This window comes from Bos indicus, chromosome 2, assembly GCF_029378745.1.
Source record: "Bos indicus isolate NIAB-ARS_2022 breed Sahiwal x Tharparkar chromosome 2, NIAB-ARS_B.indTharparkar_mat_pri_1.0, whole genome shotgun sequence".
NCBI classification, from domain to species: Eukaryota; Metazoa; Chordata; class Mammalia; order Artiodactyla; family Bovidae; genus Bos; species Bos indicus.
The window spans coordinates 130,486,002-130,513,680 of record NC_091761.1 but is presented as its reverse complement, the minus strand read 5'-3'; the positions used below and the strand labels follow the sequence as shown (position 1 = coordinate 130,513,680).

Below are 27,679 nucleotides of genomic sequence, written 5' to 3'. Positions count from 1 at the left end.
TTTATTTAAATATTTATTGATTTGGCTGTGCTGGGTCTTAGTTGCAGCATGTGGGATCTAGTTCCCTGACCAGGCATCAAACCCAGAATCCCTGCACTGGGAGCTCAGAGTCTTAGTCACTGGACCACCAGGGAAGTCCCCCATTGTCTCTTTAAGTCTAGATAGAGCCCAGGAATCCCAGAAAACTAAAGGGACTTTAGTTTAGAGATTCTTGAAGGGTAATTTGAACTGCCAAAGCATTTAAGAACCTAAGAGAAGGGTTTTGGTGTGGCTGTCAGGAAGAGTGATAGATACTGGGAAGGAATGTAGATCACCTTATTTCACAATTTTTCTTCCTTAGGATTGGCAGTCATTTTTTGTGCCTAAGGTTGCTCAACGCCAACCAATTCCAAGTTGTGGTACAAATGAACTTCATTATTAAAAAGAAAATAGTATTTAGCTGTTGGTGCAAAATGACTTCTAGCCACTCTGGATAGCAGAATGGTAAATTGGTACTACATAGCCTCTTTGGTGTTACAGTGATTTGACATGGCTTAAATAGAGAGTTAGCATAAGATCTACCAACATGTCTGGCCGAGTTTGCTCCATGTTGTTGAAGCTGCCATTATGTATGTTGCAAAAACAGTCTCTCCCCTGGTCCCTTACTTCCTTCCCATCTGTGGGTCATCTGGTGACATTTTAATACATGATAATATTAATATTACATGTCAAATGCTTTGCAGAATAGTCCTAATTAAGTTGGAACTTGACTCTGAAATGACCACCTTTGTAATGATAACTCTAAATTTGACTACATTTGTAGTAAAAACTTCACTCATTTAAGACTAGGTGTAAACATTTACTAAGCATTTATTGGAGGCCAGGCACTTTTACTTCTTTACATATATTATCTTCTTCATTCAACTTTATGAGAGTGGTATTATTATTTTCATTTTTTAGATAAGTGAAAACAGCAGTTAAATAGCTTGCCTAAGGTAACATAAGCTAGAGTGGTAGAGCCAGTCTGACTTCTCAACCAGTGCTCTTAGCTGGGGTCGCACAACCGGTTTCTGATAGATTGCTGAACTGTCAGGTTAGGAAGCCTAAGAAAAGGAAGATTTGTGAGTATAGAGATAGAAAGGGGAAGAGCGAACTCGATCTTACAAATTCTCGCTTCCTTTCTCCCCAGTCAAGATTGAGTGGTTGTCTGCAGGGTGAAGAAATAGGAAATGAACTTAACCCCGCTTCCTTGCTCCTCCTCTAGCTTCCTCTGCCTAATGCTGGCAACTGTCATATACGTGCCACTTCATTTGTAGTGATCATGTTTGTTTTTATTAATGTCACCTCTCAGGAGAAATTGGTAGAGTGTATAGAGTTTTAGAGCAGAACCTTGACAGGCTGCTTGGGCTTAAATTCCAGTTCTGCCATTTACTCAGAGAAGGCGATGGCACCCCACTCCAGTACTCTTGACTGGAAAATCCCATAGATGGAGGAGCCTGGTAGGCTGCAGTCCATGGGGTCTCGAAGAGTCGGACACGACTGAGCGACTTCACTTTCACTTTTCACTTTCATGCATTGGAGAAGGAAATGGCAACCCACTCCAGTGTTCTTGCCTGGAGGATCCCAGGGACGGCGGGGCCTGGTGGGCTGCCGTCTATGGGGCCGCACAGACTCGGACACGACTGAAGCGACTTAGCAGCAGCAGCAACCATTTACTGGCTCAGTCATCTTGATCTAGTTACTTAACTTCACTGAACCCTCCTTTTCTTACCTGTGAAACAGTGATGTATAGTACATACCTCAGAGTTGTTGAGAGGATGGCATGTACAGATATGTGTAATATGTTTAGAACAGTATGTGACGCAGAGTAAGTGCTATATAAGTGTTGGCACTGGCACTGTTATTTGAGAACACTTAGGTTGAACCAGTATTAAAGCACCTCTGAAGTATCTTGGTTCATGATCTCTCAGTATCCAACATGAGTTTTGTGTTACTAAATACCTGGTTGATACAGATAATTTACAGTGATTAATTTGGATTCTACTTTTAAGAAACTCACTTCTTGGAGATTTAAATGCCTGTAGTGTTTATTTTAGTTTGCATTCTTTTGTTACTGGTAGTTTTTGTCTGGTTATCATATGTGGTTGTGGTTCTCGGACTTCTCTGTATATGAGAGTTAAATAGGGAGGATTGAGATCTGGTTTATAAGATTTGAGGTGATGGTCCAGGAATCTGAATTGATAACAAATTCATTTTGGGTAATCCTGACTGTGATTGCTTGAGGTAATAGTTTTGGAATTGCTGATTTAGAGGCTGAATTCAAGTATAACAGTAAAAAGAGATTATATAAAACATATTAACAGTGTGAACATTGATAAACAGAAACCTCATTTAAGCTGGAGTCAGGCTTCCCAGGTGGTGCTGAATTGAAGTGGAAGTCACCTCTTTGTGACCCCATGGACTCTACAGTCCATGGAATTCTCCAGGTCAGGATACTGGAGCAGGTGGCCTTTCCCTTCTCCAGGGGATCTTCCCACCCACCCCAGGGATCAAACCCAGGTCTCCCATATTGTAGGGGGATTCTTTACCAACTGAGCTTTCAGGGAAATCCCAGGTGGCACTAGTGATAAAGAATCCACCTGCCAGTGCAGGAGATGCAAGAGACACAAGTTCGAGCCCTGGGTCAGGAAGATTCCCTGGAGTAGGAAATGGCAGTCTACTCCAATATTCTTGCCTGGACAATTCCACGGGTAGGGGAGCCTGGTGGGATACACTCCGTAGGGTCTCAGGCTACAGTCCATGGGATCGCAAAGAGTTGAACACGACAGCACGTACTGCAAGGAGATCCAACCAGTCCATCCTAAAGGAAGTCAGTCCTGAATATTCATTGGAAGGACTGAAGCTGAAGCTGAAACTCCAATACTTTGGCCACCTGACATGAAGAACTAATTCATTTGAAAAAACCCTGATGCTGGGAAAGATTGTAGGCAGGAGGAGAAGGGGACGACAGAGGATGAGATGGTTGGATGGCATCACCGACTCAATCGACATAAGTTTGAGTAAACTCCAGGAGTTGGTGATGGACAGGGAGGCCTGGCGTGCCGCAGTCCATGGGGTCGCAAAGAGTCTGACACGACTGAGTTACTGAACTGAACTGAGCACAGCAGCAGGTGAGCAGAAGGGGGAGCTCTCACACCCTACCACTAGATTTTAATTGTCCACCTGGAAATTACTTTTGTATCTCCAGCAGGGAGAAGGTAAAATAACTGGCTGTTTTATTGTTTTAGATGAACAGTTGTCAGATTTTCATCAGTTTGCATGTGGGCAATGATGATTTGTAATCCCAGGGGATCTTCCTGACCCAGGGGTGGAACCCAGGTCTGCTGCATTGCAGGCAGATTCTTCACCATCTGAGCCAGGAGGGAAACCTGACTGGGTCTGTTCCCATACCAAAATTATATTGTTTTGTTTTAAAACTCCATTAAAAAAATTATATCTATTTGTGTGACTGTGCCAAGCCTTGCCTGTGGCATGTGGGATTGTGTGATCTTTCATTGTGGCATGCAGGATCTAGTTCCTCGACCAGGGATCAAACCCAGGCCCCCTGCATTTGAAGTATGGAATGTTAGCTGCTGGATCACCAGGGAAGTCCCCTAAAATATATTGTTAACACCTGTTAAGTAACTTGGTTTTAAGGACTGCTCTGTAAATAGAGAAAAGTGCAGGAAATACAGAAAGAAATAATATGGGAGTCTTCAGGAGAAGAAGAAATATTTGGGTGGATTTCCTGTTGTTTTGTGTGTCATTCGCTATTAATAAATAGCAGCAAATATAATCAGTTTATTTTAGCCTGTTTTTGATGTGTGTGTTTTGGGTAAAGTGTGAAAAGTTTTGGTTAGGTAAGGCAATGCCAAAAAATGCTCAAACTACCGCACAATTGCACTCATCTCACATGCTAGTAAGTCAGTTCAGTCGCTCAGTCACGTCTGACTCTTTGCGACCCCATGAATCGCAGCACGCCAGGCGTCCCTGTCCATCACCAACTTCCGGAGTTCACTCAGACTCACGTCCATCGAGTCAGTGATGCCATCCAGCCATCTCATCCTCTGTCGTCCCCTTCTCCTCCTGCCCCCAATCCCTCCCAGCATCAGAGTCTTTTCCAATGAGTCAACTCTTCGCATGAGGTGGCCAAAGTACTGGAGTTTCAGCTTCAGCATCATTCCTTCTAAAGAAATCCCAGGGCTGATCTCCTTCAGAATGGACTGGTTGGATCTCCTTGCAGTCCAAGGGACTCTCATGCTAGTAAAGTAATGCTCAAAATTCTCCAAGCCAGGCTTTAGCAATATGTGAACCGTGAACTTCCTGAGGTTCAAGCTGGTTTTAGAAAAGGCAGAGGAACCAGAGATCAAATTGCCAACATCCAATGGATCATGGAAAAAGCAAGAGAGTTCCAGAAAAACATCTATTTCTGCTTTATTGACTATGCTAAAGCCTTTGACTGTGTGGATCACAATAAACTGTGGAAAATTCTGAAAGAGATGGGAATACCAGACCACCTGACCTGCCTCTTGAGAAATCTATATGCAGGTCAGGTAGCAACAGTTAGAACTGGACATGGAACAACAGACTGGTTCCAAATAGGAAAAGGAGTACGTCAAGGCTGTATATTGTCACCCTGCTTATTTAACTTATATGCAGAGTACATCATGAGAAACGCTGGACTGGAAGAAACACAAGCTGGAATCAAGATTTTCAGGAGAAATGTCAATAACCTCAGATATGCAGATGATACCACCCTTATGGCAGAAAGTGAAGAGGAAGTAAAAAGCCTCTTGATGAAAGTGAAAGAGGAGAGTGAAAAAGTTGGCTTAAAGCTCAACATTGAGAAAACGAAGATCATTGCATCTGGTCCCATCACTTCATGGGAAATAGATGGGGAAACAGTGTCAGACTTTATTTTTTTGGGCTCCAAAATCACTGCAGATGGTGACTTCAGCCATGGAATTAAAAGACGCTTACTCCTTGGAAGGACAGTTATGACCAACCTAGATAGCCTATTCAAAAGCAGAGACATTATTTTGCCAACAAAGGTTCGTCTAGTCAAGGCTATGGTTTTTCCTGTGGTCATGTATGGATGTGAGAGTGGGACTGTGAAGAAGGCTGAGCGCCGAAGAATTGATGCTTTTGAACTGTGGTGTTGGAGAAGACTCTTGAGAGTCCCTTGGACTGCAAGGAGATCCAACCAGTCCATTCTGAAGGAGATCAGCCCTGGGATTTCTTTGGAAGGAATGATGCTAAAGCTGAAACTCCAGTACTCCAGTACTTTGCAAAGAGTTGACTCATTGGAAAAGACTCTGACGCTGGGAGGGATTGAGGGCAGGAGGAGAAGGGGACGACAGAGGATGAGATGGCTGGATGGCATTACTGACTCGATGGACATGAGTCTGAGTGAACTCAGGGAGTTGGTGATGGACAGGGAGGCCTGGCGTGCTGCGATTCATGGGGTCGCAAAGAGTCGGACACGACTGAGCAACTGAACTGAATTGAACAGTCTACTAAAAAGAGAAGAAAGTGCAGTGCTAGTTTTGCGCCTTTGGATGAAAACAGGTGTGATGGGATTGATTTAACTGGCATACTTGGTAGAGGAATTCATATATATTGAGTATGTGCTAGGAGCCAGGTTCTTTAATATTACTTAATCTTTATAACTTTGCAAGGTGTTGGTTTAAATTATAATTAGTTCTGTTTTTAAATGTGAAAATTGAGGCAAAAAGAGATTTAAGAAATTTGCCCAGGTCACTAGTAAGTGCTGAGCAGAGATTAAAACCGAAGGTTTTTCTGATTTCAGAGTTAGGAAAATTATTGTCATTCTATGTATTAAGTTTATGTAGCTTGGAAATTCTTTCTAGCTTACTAAGCAGGACACGAAAGAAGGGCCTGATTGGTTTGGGGGCTGTTTTTCCTGCTCAAAAAAGATCCAGACTTCTACAAGTTCTCAAAGCAGTAATGTTTAGTGATCTGGCCAAACTATTTGTGATCCCATTTCTCTCACATGAATTCCAGTCTCCATTATCTTTCAGTGGAAAAGCTTAAAGATCTTTCTCAGATAGTGATTTTGTTCTTAACAATGCAGAGGTATTTTTAAAAATTATATTCAGAGGATAAGCCTAATTAGCCAATTTGAAATGTTGTTACCTTGTTTCTAAACTTACACTGTAGACTTACTCTAATACAACTTGTGTTGTATGTTTTGCTCAACACTTACGTTTCCTGGTGGGCATTTTTAGCATTTTCTTACACTTAATGGTATCAGAGACAGCGGTACCACAATTTAGGTTTTCACCATACAAAGAAGGCTTCCCAGATGGTGCTTGTGGTAAAGAAGCTGCCTGTCAGTGCAGGAGACATAAGAGACACCGGTTTGATCCCTGGGTTGGGAAGATCCCCTGGAGTAGGAAGTGGCAACCCTCTCCAGTATCCTTGCCTGGAGAATCCCATGGACAGAGGAGCCTGGTGGGCTAAAGTCCATAGGGTTGTAAAGAGTTAGACACAACTGAAATGACTTAGCATGCATGCAGTATATAAGAACCAGTATCCTAAATCTGTTATTTGTGAAATGTCTGTCCTGAAGACAGTTCATTTTGATAAATTTCCTGATATACCTATAATAAAAAAAGAGGAATTCATCTTGAATTAGATTTAAATGTTTCTCTTTTAATACATTTATTAATGATAGCTTCTTTTTTCTTTGGAATATTGTAGGCCAGCTTTAACCTTCTCCATCATAGCTTGTGATAGTTTGTGACTTAGCAATGTGGCAGTGGTATTTGTGTCTTTAGTCATGGAAACTTTTTGTTTTAAACTTTTTCTTTATTTCTAGAGAATTTTAGTGAAAATTTTAAGAAATGTTAGCTCTTCCTTTACGAGAAGTTTCAAGTTTAGAAATGGCCTGATGATTTTGTATTTGCTAGGTTGTATGAGTTATAAGTCTTAAAAGTGAATACCATAGGTAGACTGAAGATAAGGATCATCATATTTAAGGATGACAGTTTTAACCACAGTTAAAATTTAACCGTAACATTTATATTAACAATAGTATTTATCTTAGCTGTTTTTAAGACAAAGTTCAAAAGTGGTCAAGTTTACTATAAAGTTACTTGATAAATCCAAATATTACTATTTTAGTAATTGTAAGACTATATTGTCTACACTTAACATCTCTAATTTAGGATGTATTTTAAAAATTGTTGTCTTAGGGTCTGTGAAATACGGAGTTTAAGATTTCAGTTCTGCTGCTGTAACTGAGAAGTCCAAAATACTAGGGACTTAATGAAGGCAAAGTTTCTTTCTCCTGTAAAAGTCCTGGAAGGTAAAGTCCTGGAAGGTAATGCAGGGCTGGCCTCTCCTATGGTGTTACTTATCCTTAGCTATAATTTCTGTCTTCTGGTTCACTGTGACTGCTTTCACATCTGTTATGATGTATTCTAGCCTACAGGCCAGGTGGGACAGAGAAACTATTTCCCTTGTTTTTAAGGCTGGTCTTGAAAATTACATGCTTTGCTTCCATCCCCATTTGCTTGAACTTTGTCACATCTAACTGCACAAGAATTTAGGAAATGTTGTCTTTACTAGGAGCCATGTGCGCCAGTAAAATTCTTTTACTAGAGAAGAGAAGAGCAGTTGCTAGCAGTCTCTGCCACCTTGCTCAAACCTTACTTTCTGGCCTGTGTTTATGATTAAACTCTATGTAAAATGAAATTACCCATAATGGTCATGAGACATGGAAGATGCAAGAACTGAACTGAAATTTATTTTTAGGAAGATAATTCTGTAGGATGATCAGAAGTCTCTGCTTACCTTTTTTTCCTTCACTCTGAATTGGAAATAAATTTTACAGAAGACCTTGTGTTTTAGCAGTCCCTGGTAGCTCAGCTGGTAAAGAATCTGCTTGCCATGCAGGTAGACCCCAGTGTGATCCCTGGGTTGGGAAGATCCCCTGGAGGAGAGCATGGCAACTCACTCCAGTGTTCTTGCCTGGAGAATCCCCATGGACAGAGGAGCTTGGTGGGCTACAGTCCATGGGGTTGCAAAAGAGTCAGACATGACTGAGCAACTAAGCACAGCACATCCTATTTTTCAGAGGCGGATTGAGGAACCATGAGAAGACAGCTATTCCTGTTTTCTCTTCTTGCTTTTATTAATCAGTAGAAGACATTCTTCTAGAATAATTCTCTAGAATTAATTTAGTACTTGGTGTAGTGTGATTATTTCGATAAATAATTTGATTTAGTTTAGGAGTCAAGATCCTTAACCTAGTATGAGTATGCTAGTGCATTGTTCTCTAGTGCATTACAGGGAAGAGAGAAAGATAAAAAAGGAGGTTAAATACAGAGAAGTGCAGTCAAGATGATTTTGGTGAAGAAAGGAAGAAGGTATATTTCCTGTATGTTACCCATTCCTCATATATATACAGAGATACTAACAGGCAGAAAGTGAAGAGGAACTAAAAAGCCTCTTGATGAAAGTGAAAGAGGAGAGTGAAGAAGTTGGCTTAAAGCTCAACATTGAGAAAACGAAGATCATGGCATCCGGTCCCATCACTTCATGGAAAATAGATGGGGAAACAGTGGAAACAGTGTCAGACTTTATTTTTCTGGGCTCCAAAATCACTGCAGATGGTGACTTCAACCATGAAATTAAAAGACGCTTACTTCTTGGAAGGACAGTTATGACCAACCTAGATAGCCTATTCAAAAGCAGAGACATTATTTTGCCAACAAAGGTCCGTCTAGTCAAGGCTACGGTTTTTCCTGTGGTCATGTATGGATGTGAGAGTTGGACTGTGAAGAAGGCTGAGCGCCGAAGAATTGATGCTTTTGAACTGTGGTGTTGGAGAAGACTCTTGAGAGTCCCTTGGACTGCAAGGAGATCCATTCTGAAGGAGGTCAGCCCTGGGATTTCTTTGGAGGGAATGATGCTAAAGCTGAAACTCCAGTACTTTGGTCACTTCATGCGAAGACTTGACTCATTGGAAAAGACTCTGATGCTGGGAGGGATTGGGGGCAGGAGGAGAAGGGGACGACAGAGGATGAGATGGCTGGATGGCATCACTGACTCGATGGACGTGAGTCTGAGTGAACTCAGGGAGTTGGTGATGGACAGGGAGGCCTGGCGTGCTGCGATTCATAGGGTCACAGAGAGTCGGACATGACTGAGCGACTGAACTGAACTGAACTGAAAGTCATGCTTAAGAGTTGTGGAGGTTACTATAGGAGCATATAGGCCTGGCATCTAATTCTGTTGACATTTTTATGTTAATAAGGTGGCATCTCTAGCTAACAAGAAATTGTAATCCCTTCAGATTTATAAGAAAAAGAATTTAATCTTAAAAATAGATACATAGGTAGTGCTGTTCTTTATTCTTTCAGAAAAACTTAAGATTTTCACTAAGATGTCATATATCCCAGTTTCATAGATGTCAACATGTTGGGGTAAAATGGCTGGTAACAAGTGTAAGGAACCTTTGGTAAAGATATGTTCTGATTTTAGAAATGCTTAAGTTTAAAAACAAGCATCTCAGAATTGATAAAATTAATAAATCTTGGTGTATTTGTAATTATTAGTGTCTTAGAATGGAGGACTATAGTAAAAGAAGCTATAGTAATTCTATCTGTTTATAAGTTAGAATGCTTTAGAGTGATCATTTTAAAAGTCTAGATTTTGATCTCTTTATGCCATAAATATTGAATTAGTAGCTTGACAGCTTGGTGCTGAAACAGCCACTGAGACCAGGGATCACCCTGATCTTTGTCCAGTTCTTCATGCCTATCTATCATGTGGGGCAGGTGATGGTGCTCTGCTGCTTATTGGTTATGCCTGAGTAACCATCTTAGATGGGGTAAAGGGACCATTCTTTGAAGCAGTGGCCTTTTTTTTGCAGTCTAGTACACATATATGTGTATTCACGCATGTGGGGGCACATACAACTGAAGGAAAAGTTGCACAAAATAACACTTGACATATTAAGTGGGATTCATTCTGAAATAGCATCTTCTCTTTCATTATAAAAAGAACTGTGCTGCTGTTTATATTCTTTTTGATTTTTTAAGAAAAACACTTAAGTCAAAACAACCAAGGATCAGAAACTTAAGAAAATTGACTCCTATTTGCAAAATCACTGTTTCTCTTCTTTGGTTCTCCTAACGCTGGTAGTTGAGGTGCTGATTCTGTTATTGCTCTGAATGTGTGAGTCTGTTGCTAATTGAAGTAAAACAGTATATATGTAAGTACAAATAATTGAGAGAAGTATTTTTAATCTTTTTGTAGGTCATCATCAAATTTGAAATATTTAAAGTGGATACAAAACTGTTTCAGCGATGCAGACAATTAAGTGCGTTGTTGTGGGTGATGGTGCCGTTGGTAAAACATGTCTCCTGATATCCTACACAACAAACAAATTTCCATCTGAGTATGTACCAACTGTAAGTATAAGGCTTCCATCTGTTAGTGAAATGTATTATAATTTGATATCCTTTTGAAAACTTTCTCTGTGTGTACTGAAATTTTTCTGTTGTCTGCCTTTGTTTCCTGTTTTTAAAGATCTTGACTTCTCATGGGTAAATTATGTACAATTTAAAATTAAACAGCTGAAAAATCAGTGGAAAGTCAGAAGGGGTGACAGAAGGGTTTGCAAGAAGTGCTGGGAGGCAAAACTCCAGTAGACAAGCTTCTAAAGAGTGGTGGTCTCAGTTTGGAGAAGTATGCACTACATCTTGGAATGAGGTGACTTTTTTTTTTTGATATCTTGGCCAATGATTAATCAGTGCTTGGAGTTCTTTGGGATGATTTTGGGGGGGGCCTTGTGACTTCAGGGAAGGTAGTATGTGTCTGAGTATTCTCCTTAGGGAACAGAAGGAAAGCTTATGGCGCTGTTGTCCTTGCAGTAGTGGTGCTCTAGATTGGCTTTTAGAGGTAGAGAAGACCTGTTTTTCTTATGAGAACATCAACAGAAGCCTATGGAGGTTCTCTCGCACATAATGCTTTTTATCAGCTCCTTAGAAGAGTAGAAGGAAAATGGGGATAACAAAGATCATGAAGTTGGAGAGAGTGAGTTATTTAGAGTAACACTCACTGTGAATATGTTTGGGGATCCAGTTTTATCCCAGGTTGGTTGACCAATCTAGTTGTATAATTATGTTAAAGATAGATGTCCATTCTGTGATGAGAGAGGAGCTAGTGTTGGTTTGGCCTGGCAGCAACCACCTCTGTTAAGTGAGCTATTTTAGAGGTTATAGAGCACCTATGTATGATTAATATGGGATTAGTATTGTTTGGAAGTGAAAAGGAAGAAAATGTACGATTACTTCAGATTAATCTTCAGAGATGAGAGTATTTTTAAGAGGGTGGTGACAGGTTAAAGGTTTGGTAATTATATTTGATTGTAATTGACAGTCTGTAATGTCCCAGGGCAGATAGTGATTGAAGTAGGCCCAGGTTATAGGAGGAAAAACTAGGGTTTCTTGAAGGGGGAGAAATCATATTTATAAACATGAATATTTTTGAGTTGGCCCATGTGGAGATATCTGGAAGTAAAAGAAGTTCTGAGGCTGAAAGGGACTCTTAGGGACCTTTAGAGATAGATCAATTTTGTGGATCTTGAGTGAAGGCTATCAGAATGTTTGTGTTCCAGTTTCCATTTAAAGTTATTTTCATACAAACGTGATTTCTGAGTCTAAGTGTTTAAGGAGAGCTTGTGGGTGTTTATGTGTTTGTGTGTAGATCTCTGGAAAAGGATTAGGTATGACTTAACCTAAATGAGAGCTTAACCATATTCTTTTTACTTCCTTGTTCTTGTTGTCAAGAACTGAGTTTCCTTTTAACTGCTACCTCTCCCAAGCCCTTTTTTCCAGTCTATTCTTTTTTTTTTTTTTTAACATTTAAACAAGCTCCCAACAATCCAGTCCGCTAAAACGTGAATCAGAGAATTGGTGTTAAGCAGAGCTGATATTAAAATGTACCATCCTTCTCTTGGCTGGAAAGCCTTGCTTTTCAATTGTAAATTATTAATAATTCAGAGGAGTCCATGAATTAGTGTTGGGTCTTTTTTCATTTCATTCATTTTTTCATTTTTCATTTGTTGGAACTTTCATTTAGTTACCTCTCATTTTTACAAATTACTTAGTACAGCCTATATATATATATTTGTATATACTGAGTTTGTTTGTTATGGCTTTTGCAGTCTATTTACAAGAGGTATACCCTATTCAGTTTCCTTAAGTGTATACACACACACACACACACACACACACACACACACCTGTATACTATCCTTAAGTATACTCAGTTCAGAGAAGGTATCTCAGGTCATGTGGTGTGTACCCAGTAATGTGAGTTTTATTCGTGAAGTCCCAACAAAAGACCTGCCAGCCTTTTTGGACACTTTCCTTGAGTAACTTGAGGGGACCTATATTTTTCTCTAACTGGGCATATTTGCAACAAGGCTGCTCTTGTCTTGAACCCTGAAAGGAAAAAGATTATCATGGATCTAGGAGATTTTAATTCTATATTAAAAGGAAATGGCCTGTGAAGAATAATTTCTTAGAAATTAGATTGAAAATTTAGGTAAACTTTAAATTACTGTCTGGAAAGTTTCAAACTTGAATTGTATCATTTCGTATAGCCAGGGGACTCCACTCCTGTCATACCGCTAACCCTTTTGTGGCTTTTTATCTGGGCAGTTGGGGTAGAGCAGACATACCAGAATGCATCTTCTGTCACTTTTTTTTTGAAGAAATGTTAGGTCATGCAAGGGCTTAGTTGGCACGATTGGTCATAGAAGAAACATGGACTGAGAGAGGATTGAGTCTTGGGAAGGAAACTTTGTTTTAGCTTGAGTTGTCCTGTCCTGTTTTGACCATCCCCTTGCACACTAACAATGTCATATTTTTCTGTTTTAGGTTTTTGACAACTATGCTGTCACAGTTATGATTGGTGGGGAGCCATATACTCTTGGACTTTTTGATACTGCAGGTGAAAAATTGATGTCTTTTATAATGTTTTTGTCTGTAACTGTAACACTTGGTGGTTGTCTTTTTTCAGACATTTTGGGAAACTAGAGTATTAGCAAACCATTTCCTTTTGTTGATAGCAGGATTGAATATTATGGTGGTCAATGCTTGTCCAAGAAGCAGTCCCAGACCTGGAATGGCAAATAGGTGTCTGGAGTACCCTGACTGGATGGTGTGGAAGGAGGCCAAGTGGGATGAGAGCAGAGTCCATTAGACGGGCTCTGCTATCACTCTCATATTTGAAGACTTACTTAGTCTTTAGTATATGTGTCTGTATATTATATATATAGGTAGCTTCTATATTATCATATTATAGCTTGTTTTATATTACATTTGAAAAATTTTTGGGGGCAAACCGGTGTCTAGCTCACAGTATTGATATTTGCAGTCAGCTTTTCAAATTTAAGGAATAAATTTCTACTTTATTTACAGTTTCTCAGTGTTTTTTCCTTATTTTAACAGTAACTGCACATCTAAATCTCTGACTTGTATTATTTCTGTTATCAGTTCAGTTAGGCGAAAGAAACATTCAGAAATTTGTTTTGGTATGTAGGAATTCTAGCCTCTTGGCTTTTTATGAGTTATCCTCTCACTGCCTGCTAGATGACATATTGCTCTTACAGAGTATATCATACTGCCCACTTTCAGGAACTGTCTAGATTTAATTGGGAGGGTGAAATGGAGAGACAGTAGTAAACAGTTAAGTTTAGAGACTTTCTAATGGTGTGTTAGACCTTGAAAATTTTTATGAATTAAAAATTCGAAGAGTAATGGTATATTAGAGGAGACTTGGAAGATGGACAGAGTAAGATAATGACCTACATCTCATGGTTGGTGAAGGATTTTTTTGTTTTTGTGTGCTTTCGGAGGCAATCTGTATACAGAGAAAAGACAATTTATGGCTATCTGAGGTTGAAAATTAATTTTAAACTTTATTTTCAAATTTCAAAACTTATTTTTTATAAACCTTTATGTCTTAATCATTTTTTAAAAATCTTTTTTGAGGTATAGTACAATAGAATTCACTCATTTTAAGTGTTCAGTTTGGTTATTTTTGCTGACTATAGTTGTGGTGGTGGTGTTTTTGCTCAGTCTTGCCCGACTCTCTTGCAACCCTATGCACTGTGGCCTGCCAGCCTCCTCTGCCCATGAGATTTTTCCAGGCAAGAATACTGAAGTGGGTTGCCATTTCCTTCTCCAGAGGATTTTCCTGACCCAAGGATTGAACCTGCCCACGACTCCTGCATTGGGAGGCAGACTCTTCACTGCTGAGCCACCTGGGAAGCCCATCTAGTTGTGTAACTGCCACAATAATGAAGATATGTCATTCTAGGGTTTCCTGTGCCTTTACAGGCAGTCCCTTCCTTACAGGCAGTCCCTTCCTTTGACCTGGCCCCAGGCAACTGCAGATCTGCTTTCTGTCAGTGTGGTTTCTCTTTTCTAGAATTTCATATCATTGGAACCATATGATCCGTAGCCTTTTGTGTTTTACTTCTTTCACATAGCATACTTTTTTTGAGATTCATCTGTTATGTTTATCAATAGTTTGTTTCTTTTGTATTCAGTTTATAAATATAGCACAGTTTGTTTTATCCATTTATCCACCAATAACAAGTTGATGGTTTGGGTTCCGTTTTTAAGCTATAATGGATAATGGTGCTGTGAACATTTATATATATATGTCTTTGTATGGTCACAGCTTGGAAGTGAGTAAGCCTTTACATTTATTAATAGTTGCACAACTTATTACTTCTTTTTATTAAAACATCTATTTTAACAAATCATTCTCACAGTTGCCCAGGGTCCTTTGATTAATATTGGTTTATTTAACTTGGGTTGGTCAGACTTTAATCCTAGTCAGCCTCATTTACAACTGTTAAGTTTCTTCTAGCACTTTAGATTGCATGTATAAACTTAAAATACTCAGCTTTTGTTTTAAGTGATTCAGTTTGCTTGACATGACAAGTGAAACATTCCCAAGTGTTTACGTACATAACTGGAATAAACCTGATAACTTATGATTTTCTGTATTTGTTTTAATTTATCTTTTAAACAGTATTATTTACAACTTTCATAAAGTTCTTAACATTTTCAACGAAAACTCAAGATCACTTACGCTGTAACACATTTTAAATTGGAACCAGAAAACTAATCTATCATGTTCTTTAACATGGTGATTATTTTAAATATTATAGACACTGAGTGTTAAGTAAGAATAGGTTATTCCCAAATGTAATTGAAAATTAACAATAATAATGTTTGATTTATTTCATTTCTATATTAGATTCTGAATCTTTATACGGGTTGAAAGACATTTATTAAGGAAATTATTTTACTGTACTGGGCAAGTTGCAGAGTCTTCACCTCAACTGGTTAAGGACACTGTAAGCCTAAGATATTTTTTGACAGGTGCTGGAGACCTGGGATATTTGGCATCCAGACTGAGTCTCCTGTCTTTGATACACTTAAGAGGAGACTCTGTATCCTTCTCCAGAGGCCTTAATCTCAGAATCCTGGTTGGAGTCACTCATTAACTCAGTGTTCTTTCTGCTAAAGCTTTCCTCCATGCCCAGATAGCCTCTGATTTCGTTTATTTGTTTGGTTACTTTTAACCTGTCGACTATGTTATTTTGTTTTGAATTCTTTAATTCATTTATTCTTTTTTTTTAGACTTTTTAGAATTGAAGTATAATTAATTTTTAATTATTAATGTTAGTCATTGCACCCCACTCCAGTACTCTTGCCTGGAAAATCCCATGGACGGAGGAGCCTGGTAGGCTGCAGTCCATGGGGTCGCTCAAAGTCGGACACGACTGAGCGACACTTTTCACTTTCATGCATTGGAGAAGGAAACGGCAACCCACTCCAGTATTCTTGCCTGGAGGATCCCAGGGACGGGGGAGCCTGGTGGGCTCCTGTCTATGGGGTCGCACAGAGTCGGACACGACTGAAGCGACTTAGCAGCAGCAGCAGCAGCAGCATGTTAAGTGTCAGGTGTACTACAGAGTGATTCAGTTATTTTCACATATATATATATATGTATTTCCTTTTTCAGATTCTTTTCCATTTTAAGTATTACAAGGTATTGAATATAGTTGTTTTGAATTCTTCTTATACTATTCCTATCTTTGGCTACATCTCTTACAGCTGTTTTAAAATAATACTGTTTAAGACCAGAGATAGGGCTCTTCCTCTGTCTCATAGCTTTATTTCTGCTTCAGTGGTCACAACACCAAATTCTTGTTTAATGAGTTTCCAGTTATTTTGTTCTTTCTTTCTTTTTTTTTTAATGCTTTTTACTCTTGTGTTTATAGTTCTATTTTAGCTTTTTTCACTTAACATATTTTATCATAGTCTGTTTTCCATATTAAATAATTCCAATTCCACCACCAATTCTTTTCTATGTCAGAATTTAAAATGTTATTCTTTATTTAGAGATACAGGTTTTTCCTTATTACAGGAAAAACAGAATATAGATAAGCAAAAGGAGAATATGAAAAACCATCTATATATGGAGACAATCACATCTTAGTGCATGTTCAAAACAGAGCTCTTCCTGTACCTTCACTGTATTTATACAGAGGGAAAAGAGAAGGGTGCTCTCCCCTCTACCCCTTTCTCTGTACCTGCCTTTATCTCTTTGTAGAGAAGTGTGATGATCTCTCTCAGGGTTGTGTTTGTGTGTCACAGTCTTCTTGGTTACTCAGTAGTCTGTTGTATGGCAGCTCACACCACAGTGTAACATCTTCTGTTAACATAGGAGTCCGTTTGTAGTTTTATGTTTCCTATAGAAACACTTTAGTATTTGGATGCACATTGTCTTTTATCACTTTCTATCCTGATTTAACTTCAGGTTTATAGATAAGTTACTAGTACAAAGAACTCCTGACCAGATTCACCAGTTATTAACCTTTTGGGACATTCTCCAGCTCTGTGTGCATATTGCTTTTATTTCTAAGCCATTAGTAGAGTAGGTTGCATACCTCATGCCCTTTTGTTTCTAATGTTTCAGTATGCAGTTCTGAAGAGCAAGGGTATTCTCTTACAGTGCACTTAACCAAATTTAGGAAATTTAGCATTGTGTGTGTGTATAATATTTTAAACTTTGACCTGTTGTCAACTTTCTGATTTTGTCAGTTGTCTTAATATTGTTCCTTATAGCAATTTTTCTTCTACAAGTTCTGACCTAGGGTCACACATTGCATGTAGTTGTCACTCTCTTTGGTTAATATCTTTTAGTATAGAGTCTCAGTCTTTAATACCATCGCCTTTTTTTTTTTTTTTTTTAAGAAAACTGGCCATTTATTTTATGGAATGTTTCTCAGTTTGAGTTTGTCCATTTCCTCATGAGTAGATTCAAGATACGCGTATTTGGTTAGTAAACCAGGTTGGTAAGTATGTCCATCTCAGGGTATCACCATTTGGTAAAAGTAATTTTGATCACTGGATTATGGTGGTGTCCAGTTTTCCTACTATATATTTAGAATATTTCCTTTTATAATTGTCACTTTGTGAGGAGATACTTTAAAATGGTATAAACATTCTCTTGTCTTTAGCACTCCATCTATTTCTGCTTTATTGACTATGCCAAAGCCTTTGACTGTGTGGATCACAATAAACTGTGGAAAATTCTGAAAGAGATGGGAATACAAGACCACCTGACCTGCCTCTTGAGAAACCTGTATGCAGGTCAGGAAGCAACAGTTAGAACTGGACATGGAACAACAGACTGGTTCCAAATAGGAAAAGGAGTACGTCAAGGCTGTATATTGTCACCCTGCTTATTTAACTTATATGCAGAATACAAAATGAGAAATGGTGGGCTGGAATAAGCACAAGCTGGAATCAAGATTGCCGGGAGAAATCTCAATAACCTCAGATATGCAGATGACACCACCCTTATGGCAGAAAGTGAAGAGGAAGTAAAAAGCCTCTTGATGAAAGTGAAAGAGGAGAGTGAAAAAGTTGGCTTAAAGCTCAACATTGAGAAAACTAAGATCATGGCATCTGGTCCCATCACTTCATGGAAAATAGATGGGGAAACAGTGGAAACAGTGTCAGACTTAATTTTTTTGGGCTCCAAAATCACTGCAGATGGTGACTGCAGCCATGAAATTAAAAGACGCTTACTCCTTGGAAGGAAAGTTATGACCAACCTAGACAGCTTATTCAAAAGCAGAGACATTACTTTGCCAACAAAGGTTCGTCTAGTCAAGGCTATGGTTTTTCCAGTGATCATGTATGAATGTGAGAGTTGGACTATGAAGAAGGCTGAGTGCCAAAGAATTGATGCTTTTGAACTGTGGTGTTGGAGAAGACTCTTGAGAGTCCCTTGGACTGCAAGGAGGTCCAACCAGTCCATTCTGAAGGAGATCAGCCCTGGGATTTCTTTGGAAGGAATGATGCTAAAGCTGAAACTCCAGTACTTTGGCCACCTCATGCGAAGACTTGACTCATTGGAAAAGACTGATGCTGGGAGGGATTGGGGGCAGGAGGAGAAGGGGACAACAGAGGATGAGATGGCTGGATGGCATCACCGACTCGATGGACGTGAGTCTGGGTGAACTCCGGGAGTTGGTGATGGACAGGGAGGCCTGGCATGCTGCGATTCATGGGGTCACAAAGAGTCGGACACGACTGAGTGACTGAACTGAACTAGATTTAATAATCACTGATAATTTTTGCCTGAATCAATTTTTCCTACAATGTTGCAAAATGGGAATCTAAGTCCTAGATGTACTTATTGTTATAGAGCTCTGGACATAGATAAGAAAGTAGAACAGCTATAACATGGTAGCAACTTGTTTTGCACCAAAATGACTTGTCCTGAACCACAATGACTTGTCTTGAATATATTCTTCCAGCTAGGGAGGGAAATATTAGCATGTTTAATTTGGATAGTGAGTTTTTGTTGATAACTCCAAATTCAGTCCAATTCAAGCTGTTGTCTTTGCCTTCACCAATTCCATATTTTCATCTCCATGTCTTCTATAGGTAGATGCTAAGTCCCCAAAAGATGAGTAAAATGTTTTCATTTTCACTTCTGTAACACACATAAAACAATTTCAGAATTTTATACCATACCACTGTGAAAAGCAAATATGTAATAAGAGTTCAAGATTGGTTTGCAGTACCTTTTTCCTTTGGTCTAATAGCATACAAAATTCCTTGGATTTTGTCCCCCCCGCCCCCGTGTGGCTATGTTATTTGGAAGACAGTTCAGTTCACTTATGTTCACATTAAATTTGTTTCCCTCCATTCTCATTTGTTTTATTTATGTATTCTTTATTTATGCATTCTCAATTTTCAGAAGATAGCTTCATTTTTGAATTCTAATAATTGTAATTAGTCATTTCAGGCACTACCATAGCAATAAACAAGAGAAAGATTGGACTTTGATGCTAGATAGACCAGTTAGCTAGATAGTTGGGAAGTTACTTAACTATGTGGAGCTTAATTACCTTGGTGTGTAAAATGTTTAAAATATTTTCCTCAGAGGTGGTGTGAAGATTCAGTGATAGTTTAATGAATACATATGTAAAAACTGAGGAGCTGTGCATTTATGGTTCATTGTTGTTTATCACTAAGTCCTGTACGACTCTCTGTGACCCTGTGGACTGTAGCTCGCCAGGCTTCCTGTAACTTCACTGTCTCCTGGAATTTGCTCAAATTTATGCCCAAATTTGGTGGTTCAGCCATCTCAGCCTCTGTTGCCCCTTTCTCCTCCTGCCTTCAGTCTTTCCCAGCATCAGGGTCTTTTCCAATGAATCGGTGCTTCACATCAGGTGGCCAAAGTATTGGAGCTTCAGCTTCAACATTAGTACTTCTAATGAATATTCAGGGTTGTTTTCCTTTATTGACTGGTTTGATCTCCTTGTAGTCCAAGGGACGTAAGAGTCTTCTCTAGCACCACAATTCAAAAGCATCAGTTCTTCTGCACTCAGCCTTCTTTATGGTTTAACTCTCACATCCCTACATGACTCACTTTACTATTAAAAAAAACCCAGCACAATGACTGGAATGTGTTTGGTGCACAGCTAATATTATTCTCTTTCTTAGCAAAAGAATAATATTCAGAACAAGCCATAGTGATGTACTTTGACCTGGTTTAGCTGTTGGTGTTCTTGATTCATGTTGTTGTACAGCAGAAGCTAACACAACATTATGAAGCAATTATATTCCAATTAAAAAAAAAACTTTCATTGAGGTGTTTTCTAGTATCTGGCTGTCTTCTGTAGTTATCGATCAATTACTTTGTCAGGAATGGCAATAGTGTCCACAGAGATATTTATAGCCACTTTGGTCTCTGGTGTTACTGTAGAATCTTTCTTTGAGTCTTCAGTAAGTTCTGCATTAGCATGCAATGTTATATATAAGCTGGTAGGAATCTCAGGTTCCAGTGTCCCCATTTATTTTTGGATTTGTTTTATCTCATGATGTAAAAGTTATGAAATTATTTAGGAATAATCTCCGTAACAGGCTTCCCAGGTGGGGCACAGTGGTAAAGAATGTAATGCAGGAGATGTGGATTTGATCCCTGGGTTGGGAAGATCCCCTAGAGGAGGAAATGGCAGCCTGCTCAGAGGAGCCTAGTGGGCTCCAGTCCGTAGGGTTGCAGAGAGTCAGACATGATTGAGTGACTGCACACTACACACACACACACACACACACGCTCCACAGCATGGATGGAGCAGGGATCACTAAATGCTGTTGAATTTTGAGAAATTGTGTGTAGAAAAAATGTTTAAGTTTTAATTTGTAGTTGTATATTCTCTGAAATGTTTAATTTGTCTTTATTTGTAATGTCTTCCTGGAATTCTCTGAAAATTGTTTTTTAGCCATATTCTTATTTTTCATACCATGAGAACATTTCAGATTTTTCATGTGGACCAGAGTCCTCAGTTCAAGCTGACGTAATTCCACTTGAATTCAAATTTTGAATATGAGATTGTGAGCAAGGAACAAAACCAGCAACCCATGAGATGTACCCTAGCTTTTTGTCAAGTGTTAAAAATTAAGTGGTGAGCTGGTGTGCTGCTAAATATAATTTTAAGACTTGTAGTCAAAACCTGTCTTATACAGTAGAGGGAAATTTGATTATGTTGTGTACCTTAAAGGATGTTAAATGATACTGCTACCTCTATCTTGAGTGAATAATGGCTGTTTGTGACAAACTCAGAAAATAGATTTTAGCTGGATAAATTATGCTTGGATATTGAAGAGACTTGCTCATCTAAGGGATCATACTCACTCTTTTTCCTTAAATGTAGCACTTGAAGCAAATGTAGATGTAAGGTAGCCTACATTTTGTTTATTGAACAATTTTACTTTTGAATTTTTTTTCTCCTTAGCAAAGGAAAAGAAAGATTTATAGCTTTGAGGGCTTGTTATTACAAGTAAATGGACAGACCAATACCTCTTTGGGTCTTGTGTTAAAAAACAGTGACTGTTACTTGTTTTCTGCGTCCAGTCCATCTGAATTGAAGGTTGGTTGCATGTAAAACATTGGGCATTTATTTAGATGCTCCTGGTGGTGCTTTGGAGTCTCTTTTTGATGCAGGGGCTGGATGACTAAAAATGTAGCCTTTTCTAGTCTGTGTCAGCCTTAATTTTCATGAAATATATTCCATTTGAATAGGGACTAGGGCTAAGAAAAGGTGTGTGAACATCTGTACTTTTTATACAGTTTGGTTAACTGTATCATCCTCTTATTTTCTAAATTTAGTTTTTGTTTTATTGTTCTTTTGGAGCTTTGGTTGTGATGCCTCAGAGCTCCAGCTAGTGTAGAGCTCAGGCAGTTAAGATTGAGAGAATTAAAGAGTTTGGCTGATATTTTTTCCCCCCATTCTTTCCTTTTTAATCCCTTCTGTGTCTACAATTATATTATATAGTTACACACCTTAGTGCATACCTTTGAATTGTTTTGATTCTAATCCTAGCATATTGCTCTAGTAAGTATTTAGGTTGCATAGTGGCTTGCTATAGTATTTAAGTATTAGGTTGAACACTTTAGTGCATACCTTTGACTTTCTTTGATTCTAAACGTCAGTAATTGCTAGAGGTACTGAAAGTGATTTTATTGTTTTGTAATTGTTGTTTTGTAGTCTTTATTTTGACTTCTTAAACCTTATTCACTTGCTTGCTGTATTCTCCTGACAATACGTTTATTGTCTACTTATGTATTAGTTCAGTTCAGTTCAGTCTCTCAGTCATGTCCGACTTTGTGAACCCATAGACTGCAGCATGCCAGGCTTATTACCATGTTTTGATAGCTACCCTAAATTCTTATATTCTTTCTCATTGGTGGCAAAAAAAAAAAAAAAAAAAAAAATTTCACTGGCATAGAAAATATTTAGGGTTCCCAGGTGGCAGGACATGACTGAGCAACTGAACAACAACAACAAAATATTTAACTTTTCCTTTTTTTCCCCTAAAATATTTTTTATTGTGGTAAAATGCATATAACATAAAATTTACCATTTTAACCATTTTTTAGCATCCAGTTTAGTGTCATTAAGTACTTTCCTATTCTTTTTTTGGTTTGTTTGTTTTGTGGCTGCATGATATGTGGGATCCTAGTCTCCCCTCCACTGGGATTGAACCCTTGCCCTCCACAGTGAAAGTGTGGAGACCCAACCTGGACCGCCAGGGATTCCCTTTTGTTTTTGTTTGTGAACTGTTCTTGTTAATACATAGGATTGTTGTAGTTCAGTTTTGAAATTGGATTATTAAATCCTTCCTCTGTGACTCTTCCCTTTCCTTCACAGTTTTGGAAATGTGTATGGGTATTTTAAGATCACTTTTTATCTGGAAATAATTTCAAGCTTAAAGAACAGTTGCAGAAATAGTGCCAGCAACCCACATATATCCTTAACAAAATTTACCAGTTGTTAATGTTTTATCTGCTTTTTTCCTCTTTCAACATATTTGTACATACTTTTTTTCCCCCCTGAACTGTTTGAGAGTAAGTCATCATTATCCTTGAATTAGGGCTTTCCTGGTGACTCAGATGGTAAAGAATCTGCCTGCAATGCAGGAGACCCAGAATCAGTCCCTGGGTGGGGAAGATACCCTGGAGAAAGGAATCACTACCTCTCCAGTATTCTTGCCTGGAGAACTCCATGGACAGAAGAGCTTGGTGTGGGCTACAGTCCATGGGGTCTCAAAGAGTTGGACACAACTGAGCGACTAACACACACAGCCTTGAATAAGTGAATTTCCTAAGGAGAGAGATATTTTTGTATAATAGTAATCAACTTCAGGAAATTTAGCATTGATACTGTACTCTAACATCTATATTCCAGTTTGTCAATTGATCCAAGTCCAGTTTTTTTTTTGCTTTTAGTACAGGACCATGTATTGCATTTAATTGTTATGTCTCTTTAGTTTCTTGTAATTTGGATCAGTTCTTCTGCCCCCAACCCCTTTTTTGGTGTTTCATGACATTATAATATACTACAGACCCAGGAATCCTCACCCTCCTCCCCTCATTTTGGTTTTGGTCTCTTTTCTCATGATTAGATACAAATTATGCTATTTTGGTTGGAATATTACCTTAGTGATTAGGCATATGACATTCATCTGCCACTCACTGGTGATGGTAATCTTGATCACTCGGTTAAGGTGATGTCATTTCTTCACAGTGTGGTTATGTTTTTTCCCCCTTGTGATTTGTAAATAATCTTTAAGACCATATAAATATTCTCCTTTTCACCAGAGTTTCCTCCATATTAATTTAGCATCGCAGATTTTTGTTGAGTTCTTTTTTTTCTATGTGTTTTCAGCTTCAAGTACTGGTGTCTTACACGTACCCATTAACTAAACATGTGAGCCTGATTTGGTAGTCATGAGCAGTGGATTTTGTCAGCTGGGTTTTACTGAAGTTTTTGTTTGCTTAGGTCAGCAGTCCCTAGCCTTTTTGGCACCAGGGAAGATTTTTCCATGGATTGGGGGTAGGGGGGTGGTTTCAGGATAATTCAAGTGCCTTACATTTATTGTGCACTTCATTTCTAATCTAATGCTGCTGCTGATCTGACAGGAGGTTCTGGCTCATGGCTTGGAGGTTGGGGACCCCTGCCTTACACAGTTTCACTGTCATTGTTTCTTAGATCTGAGTAGATCTTATTTTTAATCATTTTTGGCAGCAGTTTGTTGAAAACTGTAAATTGATAACAAGGGAAATAATACATAACAAATTCATTGCTGTTCTAAAGCAGTGAAAACAGTTTTTCCATTTTTTTTCTTTATTGATGTATAGTTGACTCACAATATTATATTAGTTTTAGGTGTACAACGTAGTAATTTGATATTTTTATACATATCATGCAAAGTTACTAAAATGTTACTGACAATATTCCCTGTACTGAGCACTACATTCCTGTGACTTACTTATTTTATCACAGATAGTTTGTACCTCTTAACTAGAATTAGCTGAGTTGAGAGTATTGCTCAAATATTCTATTACAAAGCCATGCATTTTATTAGATAAGTTACGTTCTCATTAGTAAGTGTGCTGTTAACTACATGCTTAATTTGTTGACTGCTTGTGATTTTAATGCTATTAGGCACCAAGATTCACTTGTTGATTTCTCTGATTTTCTTCCCCTTAGGGCAAGAGGATTATGACAGATTACGACCGCTGAGTTATCCACAAACAGATGTATTTCTAGTCTGCTTTTCAGTGGTCTCTCCATCCTCATTCGAAAATGTGAAAGAAAAGGTAAGTTAGTCAGATATTCTGTCCCTGAAAAAAAGGTTATCGTAGAACTTCTGTTAACTTGTAAATCGCTTTGGAGGCTTGTAGATTAATGCAGGTGTACTTTTTTCTTTTTTTAAAATATCTTTTCTCTAGTGGGTGCCTGAGATAACTCACCACTGTCCAAAGACTCCTTTCTTGCTTGTTGGGACCCAAATTGATCTCAGAGATGACCCCTCTACTATTGAGAAGCTTGCTAAGAATAAGCAGAAGCCTATCACTCCAGAGACTGCTGAAAAACTGGCCCGTGACCTGAAGGCTGTCAAGTATGTGGAGTGCTCTGCACTCACACAGGTGAGGACTGTGTGGAGCCCCATGTCTATTAACAGTGGAACGGTTTGAGTAGCATTTAGGACACGGGTTGTTTCTGACAGTGGTCTGTAGCGCTCAAGAAAGCTGCTCAAGGAAGACTGTTAGAAGTCTTGTTAGAGGTCTCCGTTTTTATGAAGAAAATTATTCATCTCTAAATAAAGTGCTTGTGTTGGCGAGCTCCCTGTTTTATGTATCATTTGTAGTGGTCAGGGATTGTGTTTATTTTTTTTTTATAATTAATGGTAAGGTCCAGATTAGCACATATTTATAAGAGTATGTGAATGATTCCCCTCTTCCCCCTGCCCCCAACTTAAAGTTTCATCTAAGTAAATCTCATCTTTTATCAGTACTGACAGCTGATGCTATAGTCTCCTGGGGTAATTCATCTGAAATTGGGAATTGGTCGTAATCATTGAGACTTTCAGAGAAAGCTGCCTTGGCCATTTCTCAAGTTTGCCTTTATATATAGTGTCTCTATTCCTAGATTTTGGGAGGCATTCCTTCCTTACACTGTTCACTTTTCTTTATGAATGATTTAATTGGAACTCTCTTCATAGTTTGATGGGAAAATTCAGATTCTGAGGATAGCAAGCAGTGTTGAGAGTATTTTGGGTGAGAGTTACAACTGACTTGTGTGATTTCACCTTCTTTACCTTCATGGTATCGCCAACCTATTCTCCCGTTTGAGAATTGTTCTGTTGGGGGTTGGAAGGAAGGAAGGATTATGGAAATAATTAGCCCAGAAATTTTTTATTCTTTTTTTTTTGACGTTTGAACAGTGAACATAGGTGCCTAATTAAAATAAGGCAGGACTGAAGGGTAGAGATTTCTTACAGTTATGTGAAATTCACTTATATTTTTCACATTGCTTTTTCAGATAGGTTTTTTTTTATTAAAAAAGTCAGATTCTTGATTAAATGTATATACTAAGGTAAATGGCATATATAGTTACATATTATACATGTACTAGGTATTTAGTATGTAGGGTGTAGGCATAATTTAGTAATCTCCAATTCAGCCCTGGGCTGGATATGTAAAGACAAAATTTTTGTTGGAAGCTGGATATTTCACAGGATAGCTTCAAGGCCTAATTTTATTCTTCCAAGCCCAGTTTTTCTTGGCAGTTCAGTTCTGTTGTATTGATATTGTAGATATTTAAAAGTTGAGATGATTTTATATTTTCTTACATGTACAGCAGAGATTTTAAAAAATGCTTAATTATACAGCTGGCTGAGATTTTAAAAAATGCCTAATGCTTCTGTGTTTTGCTAGCATCCCCAGAAAAATGTGTGTGTGTACTGAAGAAGGATGTGTATGGAACATTTGAGTCAGATAACTGTTGCATATCCACATTCTCTGAATATGGGTTGCCTGTGGGGGAAATGGAGGCAAGTAAGCCGTGTGGACCCACTTTTAGGTCACTAGAGATGCTCATTTTAGAGAACTGGATGCTTCCATATAAGATGTTCTACGTTATGAACAGATTTATTCAGGAAGTCCCTTTTCAGAGAACAGAAATTTGAAAGTCTTAGCAAATATATTTTTCTTATCAGATTTTGAAGTTTGGAGAAATCAAAAGAAGACAGAAAATGGGGTCCCTGGTACAGTTTGGAAGCCGAAGTTTTTAGGACTCCAGAATTTGTTCATTCCTCTAAAACTGAACTCTCTATATAATCAGATAGTGTGATTAAAGCAAAGATTAGGTTTTTCTTGTAGGGGATTAGTTGATCTTTGTCAATAAGCAGGAACATATTTGCTTCTTATTAAGGGATGCCCTAGTTTCTAATTGTTGTCCTCTTTTTTCCCCTTATAAAATTTATTTCCCCTTCATAGCTTCCCTCCTTTCTTTTATGTTTGACAACCAGAATTTGCTCCTAGATATGTAGAAAGAATTTCAGAGGAACCTTTGACTTGTTTAGCGTTTCTAGTTTGTGAAAGACACAGAAGGAAGAAAACTTTTTTTAACCTTTGTTTCTTTTCAAGCGCTTATTGTTATTTCTCATTTATTTTGTACCTAATGGAATATGTGGTGCCAGTCCTCTAAGATAGTAGGTGGGGGCGGTGAGCACAGTGGGGCCTGCGGGGGTGTCTGGGGCTCGCACATTTGCTACCGGAGCTGTGCTCTGGGGCTTTGGGGGGCATGTTTACTTGGGATCCAACTGACCTAAAGGACATGTGAAACTTGTTTGGGTGGTAAATCTGTGGCTTCAGATTTAGGTTGAGTTTAGGTTGAGTCTATAGACCTGGTACCAGTACTGCTGAGTCATACTGTCACGCTGGAGTTCTGGCTGAGGTGTAAGTGTGTTTCTGCATCTTACTCCTTATAGAGCTGAGAATATTCTTTGTTTTCACTCCATGCTTTATGCTCTGATACCCCATGCGGACATTAAAAGCATTGATCTGCTTGCTAAAACTCATTCTAGGACCCCATTCTTTGTTTTCCTATTGGGTGGTGGTTACTTGCTCTAACACATTACTGAATAACTGAAGTGTATGCTGTTTCTAGAGTCTTTTCTTTCAACTTCTCCCAGTTGGTACTGCTGAACAATTAACACTTTTTCTAAAT

General features: G+C 38.5%; 1 protein-coding gene across 2 annotated transcripts in view; it reads left to right on the top strand.

The window, feature by feature from the left end:
- The window catches only part of CDC42 (cell division cycle 42), a 54,446-nt gene that overhangs the window by 23,174 nt on the left and 3,593 nt on the right, over positions 1-27,679 (top strand). For both annotated transcript variants that reach the window (XM_070777115.1, XM_070777119.1), the window contains exons 2-5: positions 10,306-10,460; positions 12,936-13,008; positions 24,656-24,765; positions 24,898-25,095. In XM_070777115.1, the coding sequence (XP_070633216.1) occupies positions 10,356-10,460; positions 12,936-13,008; positions 24,656-24,765; positions 24,898-25,095 (486 nt within the window). In that variant the 5' untranslated portion in view covers positions 10,306-10,355. The remainder of the gene's footprint in view (positions 1-10,305; positions 10,461-12,935; positions 13,009-24,655; positions 24,766-24,897; positions 25,096-27,679) is intronic.